Source organism: Austrofundulus limnaeus, unplaced genomic scaffold (genome assembly GCF_001266775.1).
Source record: "Austrofundulus limnaeus strain Quisiro unplaced genomic scaffold, Austrofundulus_limnaeus-1.0 Scaffold261, whole genome shotgun sequence".
In the NCBI taxonomy this organism is placed as follows: Eukaryota; Metazoa; Chordata; class Actinopteri; order Cyprinodontiformes; family Rivulidae; genus Austrofundulus; species Austrofundulus limnaeus.
Window position 1 is genome coordinate 421,541 of NW_013952663.1, and position 24,806 is coordinate 446,346.

General features: G+C 40.5%; 1 protein-coding gene across 1 annotated transcript in view; it reads left to right on the plus strand.

Annotated features, from left to right (window-relative positions):
* Positions 1 to 22,210, plus strand: part of ephb4a (eph receptor B4a) — a 39,226-nt gene extending 17,016 nt beyond the window's left edge. The window contains exons 2-17 of the mRNA XM_014020641.1: positions 4,240 to 4,310; positions 6,191 to 6,478; positions 7,951 to 8,341; positions 11,268 to 11,420; positions 12,899 to 13,234; positions 13,312 to 13,436; positions 14,891 to 15,056; positions 15,309 to 15,408; positions 16,598 to 16,662; positions 16,824 to 16,937; positions 17,316 to 17,563; positions 17,669 to 17,884; positions 17,999 to 18,148; positions 18,380 to 18,573; positions 20,735 to 20,893; positions 21,051 to 22,210. Of these exons, the coding sequence (XP_013876095.1) occupies positions 4,240 to 4,310; positions 6,191 to 6,478; positions 7,951 to 8,341; positions 11,268 to 11,420; positions 12,899 to 13,234; positions 13,312 to 13,436; positions 14,891 to 15,056; positions 15,309 to 15,408; positions 16,598 to 16,662; positions 16,824 to 16,937; positions 17,316 to 17,563; positions 17,669 to 17,884; positions 17,999 to 18,148; positions 18,380 to 18,573; positions 20,735 to 20,893; positions 21,051 to 21,159 (2,885 nt within the window). The 3' untranslated portion in view covers positions 21,160 to 22,210. The remainder of the gene's footprint in view (positions 1 to 4,239; positions 4,311 to 6,190; positions 6,479 to 7,950; positions 8,342 to 11,267; positions 11,421 to 12,898; positions 13,235 to 13,311; positions 13,437 to 14,890; positions 15,057 to 15,308; positions 15,409 to 16,597; positions 16,663 to 16,823; positions 16,938 to 17,315; positions 17,564 to 17,668; positions 17,885 to 17,998; positions 18,149 to 18,379; positions 18,574 to 20,734; positions 20,894 to 21,050) is intronic.
* Positions 22,211 to 24,806: the final 2,596 nt, after the last annotated feature.

Consider the following 24,806-nt stretch of genomic DNA (forward strand, 5'->3'; position numbering starts at 1 on the left):
GGATAAAAGTATTACAGAAATAAAGAGCAGAGGTTCTACATTATAATAGGACCCTGGCTTTGTGTTACTTGCCAGAGTATTCTGCTGAGAGTGAAMTGGCTCATTGAGTGTGGCTTTAATGTTGGAAAAGACACTGATTGCTCGTTTAGTTTTTTAACATTTGTTATCTGTTAATCCCATATCCTGTGACATCTCTTCCCCTTCTTGAATTCCTCTCTGTCATTATTCCCCCATCTCCATTTTTCTAGGTGCATGAGGGTAATTGGCACTCTGTTTCTTTAATTAAAATAAGGTCTAATTGTAGCTGAAGCAGGCCAAATGTTCATAGGTCTATAATTTCCCTATCACACTCCAGAGCCACAGAGAAAGTAGGARATGGGGAGGGAGAGAGCATGTCGAGAAGAAATTAACACAAGTCAAGAACAGTGAACGTTATTTWAAAAAAAGGAAAAGATTCTCCTTAAATTGGTTAGGTTTTACATTACTTAAAGAWATTGTGTTTAACACCCACTGTTTCTTTTTGGTCTCCTCCTTATAAAGGAAATTAATACCTTTTTCTCTTTTGTTTTTCTCACGTTTTGATGATTAAAATAAATCTGTGCTTGGCCAGCCCTGATCTCCCAAACCACCACCTTCTCAGTTTCTCAACTTCAGTAAATTTGGCTTAGCCTGTGTGTAGTGTTTTTTTTTCCTTCTTTCTTTTCTTTATTGTAATTCTACTGTTCAGAGGCAGTCACCCTGCCAGTCCCTGTATCAGTTTAGATTTCTCTAGTGTCTCCTAATGTTGACAGCTGTCCTGTAATTACTTTACAATCGTTTGTTTTGGGTGTTAAAYACAGCCAGATGACGAATCTTCATTGTTCCAACATTTTCTAGCACTCAGGACAGATTTCCGGCGGTGGGTGGCCATCGCTTCTGAAAGAATGTAGGGGAAAAGCCGGCTTCCTCTAACAGGACTTGAGACCCTGTTTGGTTCAGTGAAAGGCATGGCCATGCAAGCACATAATAGAAGCCCTCGCTGTCTCATATAAACACTGCGCTCACGCATCCTGCCTCATAAAGCTTAATGATAGAGCAGTGATAAACAGTGATTACTGTACCTGGGAGGGGGGATGTTTCCTTTCCACACCTTAATCAGCTTATGAACACAGAGGCAGGTGTGCATCTCAAAGGCAAAGACCGGGGTAGTCGGCTCAGTCAGGTGCTGAAGCTGTTTTTAAAAAAATATGCCGTAGTGAACTCGAAGTAGACTAAATGTCAGGAAAGCCCCGGACTAAACTCTTTCACCCTATTATCTTCTTTCCTCTCTTTTTGTTGCTTTTTGCAGAATTTCCATTCTTCATCTTAGACGGTTCTTATTAAGCTTGTGGGCATCTGCGGTTTTGAAGTGAAAGGGGCYTAGAGGCATGTGTGGTGGTGTTTCTTTGCAAGGAAAACCCACAAGGAGAGTAAAATGAGAAAAGCAGGTAAAGCAGAGGAAGAAGTCGGTGATTAGAGTCACATCACATGTACCGTTTTACCTCACAGTGTGATGCAATGACAGACTTGCAGCATATGCAGCCCTGATGATTAGTGACTCCATGTCATTGCTTTCATTCGCAGTGTGCAACAGACAGCTCACCCACATGATGAGAACGAAAAAATGTCTGAGGTGAAATGCTGGAATGAAGGTGTAAGTCACTTGGCTGTGTAGTGTAGACATAGAGGCATGGCTCATGCCTACCCCATGTCTGTTAATCTGAAGTTGTAAAGAGTAGTGGTCAAACTAGACTAGATGAGATACTTCTTTAAAAAGCCATAGATTATTTTTACATAAACAGACATAACAATATAATGCCTATAAATGGAGTGAAAGACTAGTTTTCAAGCCTGCACCAAACTTTATATAATTTGTTTGTTAGAAAGAATTACAATAGCACTAAACATACATTGATTTTGTTAAAGAATATAATTATCTCAATGCAAAATATGCTATTTTCAACCATTTTAAGCTTGTTTAAATTGACAATATCAAACATAATCCATTGGTATACATCAGATTAGACCTTTAGAATTGGTCCAATGACGATACATCAGACTGCATTAGCCTAAACATTACAATGTTTTTAAAACATTTTAAACAGGCCAGTATTGTAGGTTTGAATGCAAGCACAGATCATGCTCCTTTGTTTTTAAGCGTGTCCCTCAAAATTTTCAGTTTTTAAGGACTAAAAGTGCCCTATGTTGATGTAGGAAAAGGGTTGAAAAATAAGGGAAAAGAAAACAAATGGGAATGAGTCAGATTCATTCTTTTTCTATGAGCATCTGTTGTTTTTTTTCTGGTAGGCGGTTCTGAGAGTATTTTCATGYTGCAATTATATATCCCGTTTTAAACAAATTAGACGCAATAATTGTGTTACTCTGTCGTTATCTTCATGGAAATTAAGATCTAAATTTTTCTTAATAAAACTGTAAAGGAACAGGAAAAGCTGGATTCCCCTTCAGTCAAAAAAGGCACAGTTTTAATATTCAAATATGCCGTTTTATTGGTGTTGATTTCAGCCCCGAAGGCGAAGTTCCCTCACTCAGGACGTTATCTGTGCTTGATCTTTAACCGGCAGTTATGTTCATCAGAGTAAAGCAGCATCTGTGTCAGGCCAGCTGTAGCTTTAACTGCCACATTTATCTCCGCGGGAAGCACGGGTCACTTTCTACTTCATCTAAGGGTTTTTTTATGTGTGTGCATTCATGTGTGTTTTATTTGTGTTTCAGAGCTGAATGTGACTTCTCGTGTCACATAGGAGCACAGAAATAAAGTGTAGGCATTCCCCCGTCTCTTTTTTTTTCTTGTGTGTGTAAAATACTAAAGTAATATTGCAGAGCAGTGATGTGTAAAATGTATTCTAACACTGTATGAGTACTGTATATCTCCAGCTTACACAGTAATCATGAATTAATGATTTTGACAGCAGAGTTTATCACATTGACAGTCATGGTCATCAATCTGTAGATGGCATGAAAAATATTTCAGATGTAAAGAGGCTTTTTTTCCCCTGTTGGCTGCAAGCTAATGATTTTCTTTTATTATTGTTTAATTTGTCTTATAAAAAAATGCTCACCACTGTAAGCCAAAGCCCAAATAGCAATGCCTATTTAAGTAAATCAGGATATCCAACAATGTAGCAGTTTTAGAAATAGTTTTCTGTTTATTTTAGACAAAGTTTATTCTTTATGTAAAGCACTGTTAAAATCTGTTTGATTAAAATGAATTTCTGTTTGCTTTATTAAGCCAAAATCCTGTAGAAATTATATTTTTCTTTACAGCAGAAGATGTTTTATGATAGCAATGTTGCGTGTTGTGGGATTATGGGATGCTGACTTACCTGTCAGGTCTTATATACGTAGCTTATTCAACAAAGCACGCTAATAACCTCAGTGATAACCCTGCAGTGACACCCCCCTAGCTCCAACCAGAATCAATTTTCATGAAGGCGCTCTCCTTGATCAGGACCACATTAAATCTTGTTTATTGGTAAAAGCAAACCTCCCAACCCTTGAAATAGGCTTCTTCRGGGAACAGGTAGGATTTAAAAAGCCAGCCTGTGACAGAAGCATCATCCCATCAGTATAAATATGAAATAGCTAGGCAAAAACAAAACAGATGAAAAGAAATCCCTTCACTTGAACCAAAGCGTGTCTCATGTTACACATGGTTTGGGTTTTTATTCGAATACTGAATCTTGCAGAACTGCTCCGGTTGTTTTGTGAGCAGGCCAGGCTGCTTCTCAAAAGCTAACAAAAAATCAATCCTATTGTAATCATAGATTGTGACCGGAAGGGCTTAAATCTTGGCATGTGTAAGCGTGTATACGTGTGTGTGTCCGTGTCCATGTGGTCGATTCTGCAGCTGTCACCCCGGACAGAAGCAGGCTCCTCTCATCAGGTTCGGCGTGACCACAGGCAGGGCACGTCGCTGCGAGCAGAGAGGACGCTGGGGAATAAAAACAAACATTGCAGGAAAGACCATTTCGAGGAGTAGTGGAAACATTCTGTGTGGATGTAATTGACTGGTGAAACTCCATCTTCCACTCTAATCCCAGTATAAGCCATGGCTCATACTTGGCAGTGGACTTGGGACTTGAAATATGTTCCTTCTGTCATTTTGATTTGTTTCTCTGAATGTAAATGAGCTTTAAAACGTCTTTTGCTCATTTCCCTCTGCCTAGGGTTTCATGTTTTTCATTTTATTCTTTTTCACAGAGGTCCTGATGAACACTAAAACAGAAACATCTGATCTTAAATGGACCATCTTCTCCCAGGACAGATCAGAGGTATGTAACCCCTGCGTCACTTTATCTATACTCCAAACACAAATCTAGTGATGACTGCAGATCTGTGGCCTTCAGCTCTTTCTTTGTTGCTTTGCTCATAAACAAAACCCTTATATGGCAAGCAACTGACAGCATAAAGAAAACACCAAACTGACTGTGCCATTTAAGTATATTGAAAGCAGATGCTTCGATATATCCCATCAACATTGGAGTCACAGTGACTAGCTGCCCACAATTTTGGTTTCCGCTGCCAGAAAAAGACATATTTGTAATTCGATCAGCTGAAGAGTGGTTGCTGTGGTATTTCTGCCAGCAGCGTTGGTGATCAGAACTGCTCCGCTCGCTGATGTCTCTGAAGAAAAACAGTCACCGTGGATGCCGGGAGGGCAGATTTCTGGGGCCGGGCAGACAGAATGTGTTTGCGGTTTTGATTGAGATGTAAAGCAAGTGACGCTGACATCCTTGAAATACTAAGCTCAGCCATTATCATTTGAAGTCGCTTATCAAAAGCTTTGCGTTGTCAGAAATGTGGCTAGGTGGTTGTTGTCCCCTCCCCTCTCAACATAAAAGACTACAAACAGTAATTTAGTCACTGATGACAAGTCACGGTGGAAAGACGCCAAGAGTTGTCTGCCTCAAGAAAACACAAGACAGAAAAGAGCTACCATCTGGTTCTTTATTTTTAGTATTAAAGGATATTGATTCTTCGTTGCTTCTGACATCCTGATACATCAGTTTGGCTTTTTTGTTCCAAAACTATTGGAATATCTATAAAATTTATTTATAGTTTCATTAATAATTCATGTTAAATAAATATAGCGTTTCTTAAGAACCCTCTGGTGTAAAAACATGACAACAACCATAATTTTAATGAAATCACCAGGTTTCAACTTGCAGCCTGTCAGTGTGTTTACAGCTGAAAGTCGAAGGAATTTTTAACGTGGTGAACAGTGTGTGTCTGCGTTTATAGTAGTTTATTTTCATGTTGTGAAAAAAGTGAATATTTTTGCGTTTTCTTGCTTCCTGAAATTCCAACAAAAATGCAGCTCAAGGTGCGTGCATAAGTTTTCATCTCCCATCACTGAAAACTTGTTAATTCACAGATAAAGCTGTGTGTTTATGTTTGTTTGCTTCGATTATGAGGGACTTTCTTCCTTTAAGTGTTTCAGACCCGGCTCTGTGTGCTTCGCTTTCCGTAATTCACCCAATCCAGTATCCTGCCTCTCTCCACAAATCATGTGCAAATGGATTTTCAAAGATTTACATATTTACATAACTGAATTTCTGAGCCTCAACTTCAGCAAATCTGCTAAATTTTGTCCAAAGTATGTTAATTTCTTCCTTGATTCCTGCTCTTGGGAACACTGTGGTGGCGAACATGTTTACTGTCGTCTCAGCAGTCCAACATTAAAGCGCTTTCATTTTTTTTTTGTTTTTTTTTTTTCCAGTTGTTTTTGGCTTCAGAGCAAATGTACATTTCTGAGACAAGTTTTTGCCTCATGAAGATTTGTGATAGCATTTTAGTCTGTGTGTTTGAGGGGTGAAAGTTTCATCTTGGATGCTGTGTCGAGTCGTGTGCCTTGTTTGACAAGTGAGACTTGGATTCCCAGTAGCTGTGCTGCGACCCAGTGGGAGGAATGATTTAACAACTCGATTTCAAGTTTAAGCAGGATCAAAATCCACCAAAAGCCAAAAATTGTCCCATGACTCTGCACACAGGAAAATAAAAGTAACAACAAAGAACTGCAACGGTGTTATGACTCATAAGTGTAGGAAGTTACATAAGCACCTTAGTGGTTGTCTCTTACAGGTGAATTAAAACTATTCAGGGTAAGATGTCTGTTATACGGGCGGTTTTGACAACCCTTTGTTCTCTTCAGTCTCAGTGGGAGGAAGTAAGCGGTTTAGACGAGGAGAAAGACAGCGTGAGGACCTTTCAGATCTGCCAGACGGAGAGCTCGTCGAGCCAGTGGCTGCGCAGTGGCTTCATCCAGAGACGAGGGGCGACTCAGGTCTACGTGGAGCTGCGATTCACCATGATGGAGTGTTCCTCCAGGAGCACGCACCACCGCAGCTGTAAGGAAACCTTTAACCTCTACTACTACCAGGCCAACTCTAATGAGGCCACAGCCACCTTCCCACCCTGGATGGAGAACCCCTACACTAAGGTACACTCACACACATGCTCCAGTTTTTGTTTTAAGTTTACATTTTACACACTCCTCTAACCTCAAAAGACTTTTTTTCCTTATTTGTTTCAGGAGATCCAATTACTGCCCCATTATATGTTGAATCAATAGAGCCAACGTCAATATTTTAATAGTTATTTTTCAAATGAAACAGCTGTGAAAGTCATTTAATTTTTTATTTTAAAGAAAATGAACAAAAAAAAACCTTTAGCTTTGCAATCATGAAATATTAGATTTTTCATGTGATAAGAGTGAAACCATCCATCACAATCAAATCAATAAAAACATTTTTTCTGTCTCTACTTTTCTCTCAAATGTACTTCAAACTTAATATTTTTACCTCAAAGCTTGTGTGGAAGAAATAACTTGCCAAACAGCAAAGGCTTAACCAAAGAGAAGTTATTAAATTTTAAAACCTGAATGTCTTATTCTAACTGTAGGCCAAAAGATGAGAAGTTACATTTTACATTTTAACTCTCTCTAATCATCCTGAACAAAAATAAGTATTCCAGCTGCTAATAAACTTTTTTTTTTGGATTTATTATTTTTTTGTTACTTTGATGAAATATACATTCTTCTACATTTAGACAGCCTACAAGTTCACACAGCCTACAAGTTCACACATCTTTAAAACTATTTTCTACTTTTGTAGCCTGATAGACAGCATGAGGATTGTGAATAATTACCAAGACTTTTGCAGAAAACATGTTTTAAAATAGTTTCTTTTTTTTCATTCCAATATGCTAAAACCAAAGGTTTACTCTCATTACACATTTCACAGGCAAAGTTGCATGTTGTTATACAATTTATTACTGAAGACATCGATTATATTCTTTATTCAAATTAATGCAATATAATATGGATGCAAAGTCTGTTTTAAATTAATTTTCTGACAGAATCAGCTATCTTTTCTTGACTGTGTCTTCTGAATTTGACAAAATGTCTCAAACTCCTGGAATAAGTTTAATTTATTTATACATTTGCATGAGACTGTGCATGATGTCATTTTACAAAGTTTTACACAACTTTGTCTCTTCTAATAATAATATCATAATAAGAGAAACTAAAAATTCTGGCATGAATGGAGAGGAGTGCTTGGCCTTTATTTTATGAGTGTTTTGATTTTCAGTGTACAATTTTTAAACTTTGATTTTGGCCAAACCTAGAATACAACAAAGTTTTGGGTTAATTTAGACCMTGCGCCTTGATTTTAGTCCCTAAACAGCCTCTGTGATGCTACTTAAAGTAATTTAAAGGAGCTAGGAATGCAGTGAATGAGTCTAAACTGTGAGTGGACTGCTTTGGAAAATTGTCAATAATTTAAAGCGTTCACAATGTCTACATAGCCGGTTGAACAGGGCGACCTATTCAAAGCTTCCACTGGTTGTTTTCAAGCCTCAGATCGGCGTGCTGGATTTACACAAAACGTTTTCTCTTTCTTCCTGCCCTAGGTGGACACAGTGGCTGCAGACTTCCTACTGAGGAAGGGCGGGGAGAGAAAATTCAACGTGAAGACACTTAGACTCGGCCCTCTGAGCATGAGAGGTTTCTACTTGGCCTTCCAGTCGCAGGGTGCCTGCATGGCCCTTCTGTCTGTGCGGGTGTTTTTCAAGAAATGTCCCCCTCTGGTCAGCGCGCTCTCATCTTTCCCCGAGACCGTCCCCCGTTATCTGGTGCAGGAGGCACAGGGTTCCTGCGTGGAGCACGCCGCTCAGCAGGGGTCCCGATCTCGGACGCCTAAGCTCTTCTGCGGCGAAGACGGCCAGTGGGTGGGGCAGCCAACGACTTCCTGTGCCTGCCTTCCTGGGTTTGAACCAGCGGAGGGACAGACACGTTGCACAGGTAAGACAGGACCCTATTTAAGCCACYTAAATGAATTCACATATGTTGTACGCCTACATAGGCAGCAGAGCTGGCAGACTAAACAAGAAAACAATAAGATGAGGGTGGAGGTTCATGGAGGGTTGAAGAGTTTCAGAGGAAATGAGAGACAGAGGAAGTTAATGAGGCAGGGGAACGGCGGTGACACAGTGGGGACGGAGGCAAAGGTCAGCTGGAGAAGCTCTTATATCAAAAAGGAAGAGCGAGGTCAAAGGCTTACCACTGCAGCTCACAGTTCAGCTGAGATGGGAGAAAAAGGAGGACTGGAGAGGTGAGGGGAGCGACGCAGGGAGGTGGTGCTCCGGGTAAAGATTGTATCAGTTTGAGAACATCAAAGCAAAGCACACAAGAAAAGAAAGAAGAAGCAGAATGATTCTCTGAGGAGCTGTGCTGCAGCTCTGTCTAATGAGTCCAATTAACATGCCTCGTGCACAAACACTCCCAGTGTGCACGCACTTACACACACACACRCTTAGCACATCACACCACCACAGACAAATGCTCGGCACAACGAACAAAGAAACACATGAAGGAATGCCACGTTTTCTCCAGAAAAAGTGTGCTTTTAGCTGTCTGCGTTTGAAAGCAAGATTCAGTTTGATCTCTGTGGGAGGTATAATGATTTCATTAAAAAAAAAAGAATACTGGTAGCTTCTAACATTATGCTTCTGGTGAAGTGCCATTTCCAGCATTCTGTCACYGAGGAGAGCTGTGAGGAAAAACACTCGCTAGGCCATAAAGGGAAATTGCCTTCATGGTGAGATCGGGCTGTTAATTTGCCTCATACGCCGGTCATTTCAGGAAATGAAATTGACATCTAGGTTTAGAATTAAATTCATTTTGCTGTTACGCTATTATCTCTCCGAGAGCGTATGTATGTTTTCAGACTCGACTGCACCCTTTTGATGTAAAACTCATGAATGCTGTCAAGAGGATTTAGTGTAATAAATGAGTTCATTAAAGTATTTAAACTACATCTTTAACATATACCTTTGGCTGTGTTCAATATGGGTCTCTAATGGCTGGTGGATCTATTAAAGATGCAAGAACCGTAGTTTTCYAGGTTATGATTCATGTAAAACTCTGATCTACCAATTCCATTTGTTCTTTAAGAGCAAGAATACATTTTATAAATGTCTTTTTTTTTTTGAGTTGTAAGTTTGAGGTTATGTTCAACATAAAACATTTTCAAAATCACAGGCAGAGCAATATTACAGGGCTGTATTTCTATGTTGGTAATTGTTTTAAAAAGATTTGCCTCAGCCTTTTTAAAACAATTAAAAGCTCTGACAGTCTTTTTAAGTCTTTATATTTTAAGATAAACTCATAGATAGGTTAAAATAAATATTTGAACCTATATATTTGTGCAAAATCTAGCTTAAAAGAAATCACTGTATCATCTTTATAAATAAGATCAAATGCTCTTCATTTTTATATTTTTCTACAAACATCTGAACAATACAATACATCTGAACTTTTGATTTAGGTTTTCCTAAATTTATAACTTTTACTCCAAGATGTTTTGTGCTTTAGTCCTAATTTACTTCAGTGAATTCACTGACAGAAAATTAATTAAATGTTTTTTTTCTGCTTGCGATAAGCTTTAGAATATTCATATATGTTATTAAACTTGTTGAATGTTCTGAAATGTTACGCGATGATTAATATAGGCCACATGTGAACCAGGAAGTGTTCGTTTTGATTCCTTACATCAAAAAAAAGACCTCAAAAACACTTAAGCTACGACCTCGATATTGTCCTAATTAACTGTCTTAACTAATAACTCGCTGCAGCCACACTCCCACACATCAGTAATTGCTCTCATATGTGGGAAATTCCTGCAGCAGAATGTCAGTCAGAGGAGTGTCGACCCTGAGAAGTGTGTCGGTTCGGACTATAACAATGTGACAATTGGTGTTTATTGTTTTAATCTTTCTGTCTCAGCAGCTGAGCTTCAGCTGCCACTCTGAAGCACAGAATGTAAACATTTGGACTGGATGTGGCGTCACAGTGACATGTTCACATGTTGTGATACAGTCGGTGGTTTAAATACGGAGCTGTCTGGAGCATAGGTTCAGACTCTGGCTACAGCTACTGGCTATTATCCTGAATTTATTCTGTTGAGTGTGAAGAGGGCTGCAGTAGGTTGGTGGTCTGATCGTTTTGAGGCTGTGGGTTCGAGGCCAGGTTGCGTCAATAAGAGCATCCGTCGTAAAACAGTTGTCAAATAGCTCACTTTGATAAACCCTGCAGAGGAGAGCAGCTGAAGCTGAACGATTTAGTCTCCAAAAGAGGTATTAATTTAAAATGGAAATAGAACAATCTCCTTGTTAATTTAGAAACATTTGATTTGATTTGACTCATTTGTTTCAAACTGTTTTACTGTTAAACAGCTAATTGATCACTCAGCTTATCTAATTATCAGTTCAGACTCATATACAGCTTTCTYATAACAACTGAAGGTAACATAGTTACTTGATTGTGGTATAGAATTGAACAATGTACCTGGAACATATGTTATACTCCCCATTTAACATTTTAGGTGCCATAAAATGTGGGGTTTTTTGCAGAGACTTTCAAGGATCTGATGTTATTGTTCAGAAATGTAGCAGGTAACTCCATTGATGGGCAGATGTCAGTGACAGCCAGGTTATTTTCTCTAAATTGACTATTCGTATCAGCCTCATTACTGTGATTATCTCTCAATTTATAGCTCTCATTACATAATTCTGTTCATCAGTCTAAGACCATCTGCCACCTTAGCACAAAACAAAACGTCTGTATTTGCAAAATGGGTTTGACCCAGCTCTGCTGACGAGAGAAGCGGGACAGTTTTGCATAAAAGTATCATTTTCTCTCTTTTCATTTCCTGCTCTGTCATCTTCAGCCTGCCCTGCAGGTCAGTTCAAGTCGGGCACGGAGGGRCAGTGCAGGACCTGCCCAGCATCCAGCCAGGCCACCACCAGGGGGGCGTCGGTGTGCGCGTGTCGCCCCGAGTTCCTGCGTGCTGGATCAGACACCCCAGAGACCCCGTGCACCAGTAAGTTACAGCAACTTGGTGGAGCTAAGCGACCATCCAGTCACTCAAGTCTCACAGTTTAACTTCTGCTCTTCCTCGCTTAGTTTCTTTAGACATCTGGTGTTATTTCTCTTCTTCTCTGGTGGTATGTAGTCAGGAGTCCMCAAGCTTCTTTGTGTTCTTTGTCCCACTGCTTTGAGATGCGTGTTTTTGTGACAGGTTGCTGGGGGCAGGGTTCTCTCTCCAACCAAAGTATTGAAAGTCTCAAGTGACACCTCCATGAGCATTCAGGAATTTCAATTCAGAAGCATTTCTGATGTGTGAATGGGAGGCACCTTTTAATTAGGCGCCCTCTCTTGGAATGTCCACAAAAAGGGTTTGTGAAACAATGTGAAGATCAGCATTAGGTTTTTGACTCGCTCTGCCCTCCACGGGCGTGAGCTAAATACAAACAAGAAGAAGCATCCACCAGTTTATTATTATTACTAGTGATAACTTTAATTGCAGAGGCTTTATCTTAATTATTTATCTTTTAATTTGCTGTTTTTAATTATATATTCTGTTTTTGTTCTTGATTGCCAATGCAAATCTTCACATTACATGTTTTCAATTTGTATGCAAAATTTCCAGTCTACCAAGCCATCTGGATATTTTGAAAACCGTCCTCTTCCCCACCCCAGAAAATAAGTGTTTTCTACTAATGTGACTGCTTTAGCTGTATCAATAAAGTGAGCTCTGATTACTTAAAAGAAGGGGTGGGGGGGATCCCATTCTGTGTTGTTGAACTCGGCATTAGCATGAACTCTGATTGAGTGTGATGTTGTCCCACTTGAGTTTCCAATGAGAACACCATTAGCACTGAAATTACCCGCAGGCTCGGTGACAAAGTTCTGTCTCCTTGGCAGGAAGTGATACTGATTTACAGTGCCCGAGTGGTCTGTCTGTTTAGTTATGCTTGGCTTGAGGTGATAGCTCTCTTCTTACAGTTTTCAGATGATGATCATTACCGTCCTCTTTTTAGATGAATGTAATTGTGCCAGTTGAATTCTGTGACACGTGCTGCTCCTTCTGTGAGGCAAAGGTGCTGCAGGAGCTCTGTTCTGCTGAGAAACTGAACAAAATGTCTTCAATTTTATGTAAAATTGTAAATAAGTGGTTTCCCTGGCTGGAAAAAGGTAACGCAGCAGCAAAATGACACTTCACAGAACACGTATGTACTCTGCTTGCATTGGCGTCGAGTGATACTTAAAGGATTTTATTGTTTTGCGAGAAAATGGGATACCTGGAGAATAACTACTCAAGTATTTCTAAGAGACATACTTGTTAAAAAAAGTAATTATCCTCTGCAGCATTGGCTTTAATGACTTTCATGTATAAAACACTCTGCAATGCTGGCGTAAAGTAAAAAAAGAAACATTTAAAGCAACAGATTAACTTGTTTTGAACAGACTTATGCTTCTGATCACTTAAATTAAATGTGACTTTCGCCATCCCCATAGAACCTCCCTCGGCTCCACGCAACCTCGACCCTTGGATCAACGACACCATGCTCACTCTGAAGTGGAACGAGCCCGTGGACAGCGGCGGCAGGAAAGACCTGAGCTACGCCATCAGGTGCTCCGTCTGCAGGTCGGCCAAGGGCTCGTGCCTCCCGTGCGGCGACAGCGTCAGCTACCGGCCCTCACAGGACGGCCTGCTGGGTCGCCGGGTGGAGGTGTGGGGCCTGCTGCCTCACACCACATACACCTTCACGGTCCAGGCACTGAACGGCGTGTCTTCGCTCAGCAACAAGGAGCCTGCCAGTGAAAGCATCAACATCACCACCAGCCATGAAGGTGAGCGGCGCAGTGATGGAGGTGTAAACAGCCGCTGGTTTCATGTGAGTTTAATAAATCTGCTGCCATCTGTGCAGTGCCGTCGCTGGTGTCTGTGATTTGGAAGAGCGAGTCCACAGAAAGCAGCCTGACTCTGCAATGGTTAGTCCCTGCTCAGCCGCATTACAACATCCTGCAGTATCAGCTACGCTACTGTGAGAAGGTAACTACAACACCTTTTACTGATGCTCAGAGTTCATGTTGTCTTCAGTCAAACAAAGGCTTTAAAGTAGACATATCGCTTTTAAATCCTTACTTTTCACTTTTAAATCATTCAGTTGGGGGTGTATATAAAGTGGAACTGCAATGCTTTGGTCTGAATTCCTCCTTATTGTAGCTCCACAACTCTTTCACTCCTTTTCTGCGTGATGTCATTCAGTCACGTGATTTCAACCTCCAATTTTTTAAGGGGGAAAACTGCAGCTGAAGGGAGCAGGAAACACGGTAATCTCGTGGAAAAAAAACTGCTGTCCATCATCAGTCTCATCTTTCTCGTAAACCGAAAAAATATAAATCCCCCAGACCTCCTTTTTGACTGAGGCTCAGAGTTATCTGACAAGCAGTAAAAAATCTACAGGAAGAAGAAAATAAAAAGAGGCGAAATTTGAATGGAGATTGGTGACAATGAAGAGCCAGTGAGAGCAGGACTTTATTAATTAGATCTGTGACTTTTAACATGTTTGGATTTTATAGTTAGTGTGTAGTTTTGTGTGTTTACTCTTTTACTCTTCATTTCAGCCAATTTTAGTATGTTTTAAATCAAAACAATGAGGCAATTMTTTTTAAACAAGGACAAGCACGGGGGTCTGCAGGGGCAGAACAACAACACGTCATATTTCTCTCCCCTCACTCTTGCAGTTAGAAAAAAAAAAAAAATTTATCTCTGGATGTTTTTTTACATGAGAAGTGCAGTCCTACCGCAACTTTTCACTATCTTTCCTGTTTTCCACATAGAGGAACTCATCCTATTTTCCCCCCAAACCAAAATGTCAGCCTTTGTCTACAACATGGTCACGTGACAAAGTACCCGGCTGTTCGACTTTGAGAATGCTGTCTCCTTTAAATCAAAACGAGGTGCTTCCCACCCCATCTCCCCTCCAGCTTCCAGAGTGGTTGTAGATTGATAGAGGGGTTTACAACTACATACTGGCTCAGACATGTTTTAGTTACAAGTTAATTAAAATATGCCAACAACACAAGACTCGTCCGTCCAGGCTTACATGTTTGAGYCATAGTCTGACCCAGAGCCAGAGAAAAACGAAGACGACCAAATTGTTGTTAAGTCCAGATGTTATTTAGCAGTTCCCTTGCAAGAAAACATCATTTAAAAGAGAGAAAACTGAACGGCTTGAAAAATATGACCCAAACGCAGCACCTGGACAGACTAAATTCAGACTTTCTGCACTCCTAGAGACTCCAGGTACACAAGAAAATGCATTGAATGGCTAAAAAGTGGATTTTGCAYGATATGCCCCTTCCCAGACATTTTTCTAATGTAAACATTGAGATTACTTTGAGCACAGATATTATTACATCTGTGTGTTACCTTTTTTTTTCTCCAGCTGTATGTGGAGTTCAGTCTTTTGTGTGTGTGTGTGTGTGTGTTTGCTTTGGCAGGAGAGACAGAGTGAAAATCAGTGCTTGTACACAGAGAGTAAAAGAAACGAAGTGGTGCTGACAGACCTCCGCAGGGCCACTCAGTACGAAGTGCAGGTCCGGGCGCGCACCCTGGCTGGTTATGGCAGCTTCAGTTCTGCAGCTGTCTTCCGCACCCTGCCTGATGGTAAAATGTTCTTGTTTGCTCTTGACGAAAAGTCTCACGCTTGGAACTCCCTGTTTTGTTCCCAGGATTTTTTAAACATTCTTATCAGGCACAGTTTTTGTTATGAGTTCATTGACTGTGAGGCAGTGTCCTTGTACTGAGCCCCTGTTGAAAAAATAAATTCTTGTAATCTTTCTTTTTTTTTCTTCTTGCACTTTTCTCCATTTTGGCTTTTGCATCCATTTTATTTTAATTTCTTCTTTTGGCTTTCAGGATATGACTCTGCCTCCCAGTTCTTGGTACCTGGTATCCTTATCGCTGTTGGGATGCTGCTGCTTGTCACTTTCGTCTTCGTGGCCGCCTACTGCATACGGTGAGAACAAGGGAAAAGGAAAAGAGGCAGCGAAGAAGATAGACTTGCAAGGGAAAGAAGCTGACTAAACAACAGGATACGTGGAAGAAAAGAGGGGAAATCGAAAACCAATAACAACCATGACCCCAATTTTACCATTTTGCACCACTTTGTTCTTTTGTTTATGCGTGTCGTATCTTATCAACGATGGATTTGCACCATTTTTCCGCACCTCAACCCGCTCTGTGAAGCAGCTCAGACAAAGCGACGYACATGATGGCTTTCGCTTACACAGCTAAAAGCTATTCTGCTCATTAGAACGTTTTCCCGAGGCTTCATTGTTTGAGTAAATAGTGCTGAATGCCATCACGGCTGCGGGAAAGAGAGAAAGTGCCTGCACTGGGATAAGAGAGAGATGACGATAGAGGTAGAGGGCAGGGAAAGACAGGATGCAGGCGTCCCAACCCTGTTTCCACAGGACAGGAGAACAATAGCTGTGACCTTGTGGCACACACACACACACACACACACACACACTCACCAGAGCCAGCCACCGAGGCCCAGATCTGCCACTAACTGAGGGTGGTGCTCACTGCTATTTTAGGCTTATGAAGTGGGAGAGGGTAAGGAATGGAGGAAGGCAGCGATCCAGTAGCTACAGGCTTGTTACAGGCTTGTAAGGGATGAGTTTGCGCCAGCAGAATTATAATGGAGCCGCTTGTGTCAAAGAGCAGGACCCGCAGGGGTTGGCTCRGATGTTCACCGTTACAAGTCATCTAGTATTGTGTTTTCGGAAGATTTCCGAGGATTGTTTAGGGCCAGCAAAAGTCTCCCCAAACGAGGCAGTTTTCGTGGCAGAAAAATATACCAAACCGAATTTATGGGGGTGTATTTTAAACAGAGAGCGACCTTCAAAACATTTTATCACTTTACGACTCTTAGGGGGTTGTGGTTAGTGAAGTATTTCACAGATTTGTCAATTAGTTACAATATTTTACGACCCTTCGGTGAATCATTTTCAAAACATTAAAAAAATTGGGGGGAAAAAAGTTTATTTTTTATGTTTTAAGCTTTTGTGTTTGTATCATCCTAATAATCACATATTAGATGTTCGTCTCAATGGATTGGTAAAGATTTTAATAAACTTGTAAAATAGTTAAATCTTCATTGTGTCCTTAATCCTGTCRCATTCACCTGTTTCTGCCTGCAGACGACACAGCCGAATAAAAGATCCAGAGCTGAGTGACAAAAACAACCAGTACTTTGCTGGACAAGGTAACGCATCAAGGCCCTGCACACAGTACCTCAGCTCATTTACAGCCTGGTCACATCAGGAAAAATCTTTTCTAATGGCGCCGGTCCTTTTGCTGCTCACAGTTCTCTAACGTTTCTTTTCTGTCCTTTCCCACGACTCTGTTTGTCTCTCTCTCTCCCAGGGGTCAAGGTTTATATCGACCCTTTCACCTATGAGGACCCTAATGAGGCAGTGCGAGAATTTGCCAAGGAAATTGATGTTTCCTTTGTCAAGATAGAGGAGGTTATCGGTGCCGGTACGCCCCACCCACAAGCTTTTCCCACTAATATAAATCTGTGAACTTCGTATAGGCCGCTCTTTTCCCCTCCCCCATTTTTCATTGGGAATGTTCTATTTAGAAAGAACATTTTAGTTTATATCTAATTTATTCATTTAAATTGATTCAGTCATTTGAACCCTTGTGTGGACTTTTCTTTATCAGACTAAATTCAATACAGTCACAGAAATAAAGCAATTAACTGATAAATACGTTACCAACAGTATTGTGCTTCCTTTAAACAAAAAGGGCAGCGCTTGCTTCAAGCAAACTTTACATTCGTTAAATACAAGAGCCATGCTCTTAATGTGGCAGAAAGCAGCTCTAACGTGCGTTTGTGTGTCTGCGGCGCTGCAGGCGAGTTCGGGGAGGTCTGTCGAGGACGGCTGAAAATCCCCGGGAAAAAAGAAAACTACGTAGCAATTAAGACCCTGAAAGGAGGCTACACGGACAAGCAGAGGAGGGACTTTCTGTCYGAGGCATCCATCATGGGCCAGTTCCAGCACCCCAACATCATCCATCTTGAGGGAATCATCACTGCCAGCTGTCCAGTCATGATCCTCACCGAGTTTATGGAGAACGGAGCGCTGGACTCGTTTCTGCGGGTCAGTTTGACACGAAGTACATGAACTGTCAACTGTATGAGACACAGTGTTGTCATTTATTCTCCAGCTGATTTTTTTTCTTCCTCTCTGCTCTGCTCTCTGTAGCTGAATGACAGCCAGTTCACTCCCATCCAGCTGGTGGGGATGTTGCGCGGCATCGCCTCGGGCATGAAGTACCTGGCAGAGATGAGCTACGTCCACAGAGACCTGGCTGCCCGCAACATCCTGATCAACAGCAACCTGGTGTGCAAGGTTTCGGACTTCGGCTTGTCGCGCTTCTTACAGGAGAACTCCTCTGACCCGACGTACACCAGTTCCCTGGTGAGACGGCCGAATGTCCTCAGATGACATTCGTCAAAATGCTATTTAATGCTTTGTAAAAATCTGCCATGACGTGACGTTTCACAGTAGCCAACKCTTACTTTTTCCGTGCAGGGAGGTAAGATTCCTATCCGCTGGACAGCACCGGAGGCGATAGCCTTCAGAAAGTTTACTTCAGCCTCAGACGTGTGGAGCTATGGCATCGTTATGTGGGAGGTCATGTCTTTTGGAGAAAGACCCTACTGGGATATGAGCAACCAGGATGTGAGTTTAAACATTTTTATCCCTAATTTAACACATTAAACAGTCTCTGAACTGCATAAGTCACTCATTTAATAGTTAAATATTACTTTAAATTGTAAAATGACTTAATTTGGATTCTGTGATTATTATGTTTTCCCCTTGTTTGCACCCTGACCAAATTCCTAACAAGAAAACATTGATCCAGGTATGTTGAACACTTGTTTGAGCAGCAATCATTTGTCTCCCTGTCAGGTAATCAATGCCATAGAACAAGACTACCGGCTTCCCCCGCCACCCGACTGCCCCACCCACCTACACCAGCTGATGTTGGACTGCTGGCAGAAGGACCGCTCGGCTCGTCCTCGCTTCGCGGACCTTGTTAGCGCTCTGGACAAACTCATACGCAACCCTGCGTCGCTAAAAATAGTTGCTCAAGAAGGAGGAGGGTAAGAGTGAAATAATTTAAATTTAGAAACCCTCAAAGGAAAAAAAAAACGGCATCATGTCCATTCTTTCATAGTCTTACACCACTAAGACCCATTTTTCTTTTGTGCATATTTGGCACATAACTTGTTCTGCAATTTTCGTGCTATTTCAACTTTTTATTTTTCAAAAAGTTCAACTCCTTCAAAACATTTCGGTTATGACGTTTGGTACTTTGGAAATTTATACTTTTTGAGATTTTTTGATTTTTCATCCATGTTTTTCTTATTGTAAATGAATGGAGCCGTCTTCAGCATCCTTAAAACCCTTGTAATTTTTACCTTTTGTTCTGGTTTTGTTTTTTCTTTTACTTCTTTGTGCTAACGTTAGCTTGCTTCGGCTACTATTTTGCTGATTTTAGTTTTTTCACCCTTTTTTTCTATTCTTTTAAATTCAACTTGTTTGTGCATCTTTCATCTTATTTCTGCTGTTAAGCTTTTCATGCTTCTTTGAGCTGCTTTTTACTATTTTCAGTTGTTTATTGTGCTTATTACTTTATCTAATTTGACCCTAAATTCACCTTTTTGTGATAATTTTATTTAGCCGTCATTCTTTTTTGTTTCTTTAGACTAATTTCAGCTACTTTTTGTTGCTTTTTTAGGCTAGAACAGCTTTTTTAGCTATTCAGCAAAAAATGTATCATTAAGCATTCACACTGTATTTTTGCAGAAAATGTGAATTCTCTGGATTTTAATGTTATTAGGTCACATACCACTTTAATAAATCCAGATCTTAATATGTTTTGGTAGCATGTCTGATATCAGAGATCACATAACAGTCTAATTCAGACCATCCTTTTGTTTATCCTGTAATGGATGTGTTGCAGTCATGTTGTTTTTTCCTGACAGCTGAAAACAAATCAGATGCATTTAAACCACGTTAAAAGCTTCTAATGGTGTTTTGGTCTCATTTATGATCATGCTGCATCCTCTCCTTGTTGACATTAATACATTTATGGCAAGTTAATTTCTTACTATGAAAGCCAAAAATTACTGAGTCAAACACCAATTAGAGTCATTTATACCACATTAAAGAGGCAGTTCAGATATTTTGGAAGTGGATTTCCATAGAGAGGTTATGAACATTAAAGCTTTTTGATTGACTTCCATTTGGAGAAATGGTTTAATTCCGATCAGATTGATGAATTCCTGTCTTGTTGAAACTGGGCCACATTCAAAGCGGATTGCTGCCATCTTGATACAATTTCACATTACTCAGTAGGATTATTTGGGGGTTTTGTTTTTGTAAAGCAAAGCTACTGTAGCACTTCTGACAAAGCCTGGGGCACCTCTCTGTCATGGGAAATTATCAACAATGTAAAAGTGACATTTTAGAGGTTGGTACTATTCAAAGTCCACAGTAATCCCGTCTTAGACTAGCCTTTAGTTTATCAGTCTAACCAAAATTAAACTCTGAGTTATCTACAGTAGTTAAGATATTGCTTATAACTTTTCAAACGAATCAAACCATCCCTTTAACCCAAGCTAAATGTCGAAAAGAAGCATCTTCAGTTGATCCTGTGCAGCTCTGCTATGATTGAAGTGACTCGTGTTGTAGTACTAAGATTCAAACATAATTAGTCACTTTTCGTGTCGTCTGTTTTTAACATATGCATTTCTATTACAGCTTTGTCCTGCACTGTAGTTGGTATGTCTTAATGACAGCATCAGCATCATTACTGACAAAGTGATCTATATCATTGTGTCAGTGTGACAGATGGTCCTGTTAACTCAAAGATGATGCCAGCAATATTTGTGCTCCCTGTTGAAATGGGCTTTAATGTCTCTTTCTTTAGGTCCATTCAAAGTTCTGACTGTCACAGTGCAGACATTAACCCCCTACTGCCCACTCTGAGAAACTACCTCAGAGTCCTGCTGTGACCTGTCAGCCGCTTGCTGTGCCCATTTCCCTTCACTCGCATTCTGTCTGTCAGCTGGTTGCATGCAGCTGAAGTCACTCCGCCCCTGACAAATCCCTTTGTTTGTCCCCGTCAGTCACTCAGCCTCAGATTGTATTTCCGCTCTTCAGCTGGAATGTTGCTGGAGGATACGTATGAGCTGCTCACTGCTGTTTTGGTGACGGTGAATGTAAGCTTCTGCTTTGTTTGTGAACTCTGTCCCCCAGGCCGTCCTACCCCCTGCTGGACCAGCGTGCACCTTTAGCCCTCTCGCCATGCTCTTCAATCGGGGAATGGCTGAGGGCCATCAAGATGGAGCGCTATGAGGACAGCTTCCTGCAGGCGGGCTTCAACTCCATGGATCAGCTGGCCCAAATCACGGCACAGTCAGTTCCAGTTCCTGTTTTACTTATCTAAAATTATAACTGTCTTACTTTTTTTAATTTACAGCTTCTGCCTTGTAGCTTGTTTTAGTTTTTTACATTTAGAAAAAAGGTCCACATTCCTTTTTAATTAATGATTTCTTGTTTCCCCTCATCCCAGAGATCTGCTTCACATGGGAGTGACTTTAGCTGGGCATCAGAGAAAAATCCTTTCCAGCATCCAGACAATGACCTTTCAAAATAAGGGCACTGCAACTGTGACTTTCTAGCTGCTCTGCCTTCTATCCTGGATGTGAATAGAGCACACAGGTGTGCAAGTGTGTCCAAAAGCAGTCTGGATCTTTTCCTGTGACCCACTTTGTACACGGACTCCGAGGAAGAAGGGAGAATGTATTCATTACCAGGAAGAAGAGGAGGGGGGGAGAAATCAGCCAGTAAGAATGACTGATGAAACTTGTCAAGAAACTGGCTGGAACCTGTCACCCGGAGTGACCAGGTGATAAAGTCATGCAGTCATTTTTACACTTTCAGTATTTTTACATCGACCAAGAATAGGAGCCGAAACATCTGCCAAACCACGAGGAGTGACAGACCAGAGTTTACACTATTTCTAAAGTTTCTTCTCAATCTGAAATTGATCATTTACTTACTTGTTTTAAAAAAATGTCTAACCTTTAACCAAAGGAAAGAAAAGAAAATGCTAATGTAAGATTTGTCATTTTGATATACAGTATGTGTTGTAATTAGAAAAGAGAAATGTGTCTTTTCATTAATCCTGGATCATCWTTTTTATGTTAAAATTTAACATTTTAACTTTGGGACTTCTTTTGTTTCATTATATTTTAAAAGTACCTCCTCTTAACTCAGGTGTGACGTGTAGTACAGACTTGAAGGAGTTCTGTACCTGCCCTAATCAGGCTCCTCATCTTCCTCAGTCTGGCTCTGACAGCTCAGAAATGTCTGAGAACAAATAAGGCACAGAGACATTTCGGCACTTTCGTCATTTCAGAGTGAATTGTAATCTTCTGTGATTCCATCAGTTTTTTCTTCAGCTGTGTTTTTGTTGGATRTTTCTGCCCGGCAGCTCAGTTATGCTATAATCATCCAGAACCAGAACCGAGTGGACTCAGAGACCAGAGAACACTGTATAATTGGTTTTCAACTCAATGAATAAGATCTGGCCTCAAAACTTGTTTTTTMTTAAAATAAGTGATAATGTACTTTWTCTTATTCTTGTTTCTGTATTTCCATCTTCCAGTGCCATGTATTTGTCAAAGTGTTCTTTAATGCCAATTTTATAAAGCAGAAGTCTCGGTGTGATGCTGTCTGTTTCATTTTGAGGTTACAGTAAATTTTAAGTGCATTTTGATTGTTCTCTGGTATGTAGTAAGCAGGCAAGTGTTTCTGTTTCAAATGACACAAAGTATTTTTTATTTTGCATGGACAATAATGCAAAGCTATCATCGGCTAACACATTGTAGCATTACTCATTTGGTTTAGCGKGAAAAGCTAACAGTACTTTTGGGCTGCTGTTTAATTAGCAGAAAAGTGCCCTTTATTTTCTTTTAAATTGTGTTACTTAGTCTTCCCATGCTGATAAAACACTTCAGTAAAGCAATGAATTGAAAAAAAAWGTTAWGTTTAGTTAAGAAAACYRCATCGCTGTTGTTACCTATCAGCTGTGAAGCTTAGCTTTGAGAATCTGTAATACGTGCAACCGCCTTTTACATTTTTGTTTTAATACATACTTGAAACTTTATCAAAATGTTGTCACAATTGTCCCAAAACTACTTACAATGCTTTTAACTGTTTGGTATCAATGCTTCTGCAAAGCTAGCTAGCAGGCTAACACCCAGGTTGTCTCTTTTGATTTGTGTGGAATGCAAACAATGTTAGTGAGCCGAGCACTAATACCACTGTTTAATCCCCTAAACCTGCTGCAGCCTCCTTGAGCTGCATCTGTTGAAGGGTTGGAACGACCTTTTGACATCTGACTTCTTAGCACCAGGTGAATAATCTACCTGGTGCAAAGAAGAGGTTTCGCCTCCTGAAATGAGCAGCTTGTGCAACACGAAACCGAGACCAACCCGCCTCTGCAAATTTTTTCTCAATTCGTGTTGCGAGTTACAAATTCTAAATATTTTAAGAAAAAATAGTTTGACATTTTTTTAAAAAAGGTTGTAAACAGTTTACCAAATAAACAGGATGAAGGGATAAAATAAAAGGTTTAAGCGAGAGTTGTACTGGTTATTTTTCATATATTTCTGTTTTTGAGAGGCTTAAAAATAAAACWGTTTTTAAAAGTGAAATAACGCTGAAGACCATGTGTTTTATTTGTTGAATAAAAAGTCACTTGCAACTTAAAATTCCAAATTTCCTTAAAGATTATAAAAATGTGGTCTTGGAGAAGTAGGTTTAAAATGTCATAAAATGTTCATCACTGTGTGTGCAATTAACCTGCACACCAGTATTTGCAATCTGAGACATTATTTCTTGGGTTATTAACATGTCCTTCGGTCTCTGCAGATGTTCAGCCTGTTAGAAAGTCATTCTCACAGCAAGTGAGGTGTAAAAACGGCAAAAATGGACTTGGATGTTATCGTATGGAGGTTTCATGGGGGTCCCTGTGGACCCAAAGTGAAAAAACTCCATGAATTACCTGTCTCCGGTCTGGTAACAGGCTTGTTCCAGTGACCCATGATACCTCTGACCTGAATTCAAGGGGAAAAAAAGCAGCAGACGATTAAAGGAGCTACTTTGTCAAACCCTGCTGATGTTTCTGGGTTTTTCTGGGCTGCTGTGCTCTCTAATGTGCTTTTCTTCCACTGCTGGTAAACACAAACAAAATACATGTTTGTGGTTGGGTTTTATGTTTGGGTAAATATAATCCTGTCAGAACTGTTTGAGATCAATGAAATAAAATGTCCATTTTTTTCTGGTTTCTTTGCAGCTCAAATCTGTTTCTCATCTATCCTGTCTTTTTTTTCCTTTTATGATTTTAAAAAAAGGAGACGGTAAAGTCTGGAGTTGACTTTCACTCCCTGTGCATGCCCCAGCTTAACTTTCTTGAAGCCTTTGGTTTGTTTCTGCAGAGAACCTTCACCCCCGAGGCCTCCGAGCTTGTCCTCCTCGCTCGGTTTTCCTTCCTGGTCCTCGGTGCTTTTAATCATGAAGAGATGTTCTTTTCTTTTCTTGTGCCGTGGGCTGAGAGCAGCTTATAGCGCAGCAAGCTTAAACTCTTCCTCACACACATGCGCACACTTTGTTTCCCTCTCCCTTCTTTCTTTCTGTCTTTTTTTCTTCTAAAACTCAGCCGATAGGGTTGCTAAATGTGTTTAGGTTCACTGATTAATGTGCTTTGATTATTTCCGTGTTTCCGAATCATTCCTCTTGTTCTGTTACTCCCGTATGGCCCGTAAACTATTGACCTGTGTGAGAAGAGATAAATAATGATGAGTAAATGTTACAGGAAGTGTTTTTTTTCCTTCTCCTCTAAGTCACAGTGTTGCATGAATTTTCCCTGTTGGAGCAAATCTGTTTTGGGGGCTAAAAGACAGACGGGCATTCATCTCTGGTTTCTACTTCTGTCAGTGCTTTGGGCGACCTTTGACCCCTCATATAGTACAAATCTCGCCTCAGCTTTGTCCGGTGGGTCTGAATGGCCCGCTCATAAAGACTGCTTTTAGGCAGAGAGCAGACCAGATCCTTTTTTTTTTTCTGGCTTGTGTCATTCCCCACACATTCCTGTATGCATTCAACCGTGGAAAGGTTATGTGTGTGTGTTTGTGTGTGTGTGCTCTGGCTGTGAAAGGTGGGGGTTAACCAGAGAGACAGGTACATGTGGATTTGAAAGCAAGAATTCAGCGTGGTGGGGATGAACTGAAAATGATTTCCTCCCTGTCTGGGGCAGCGAACA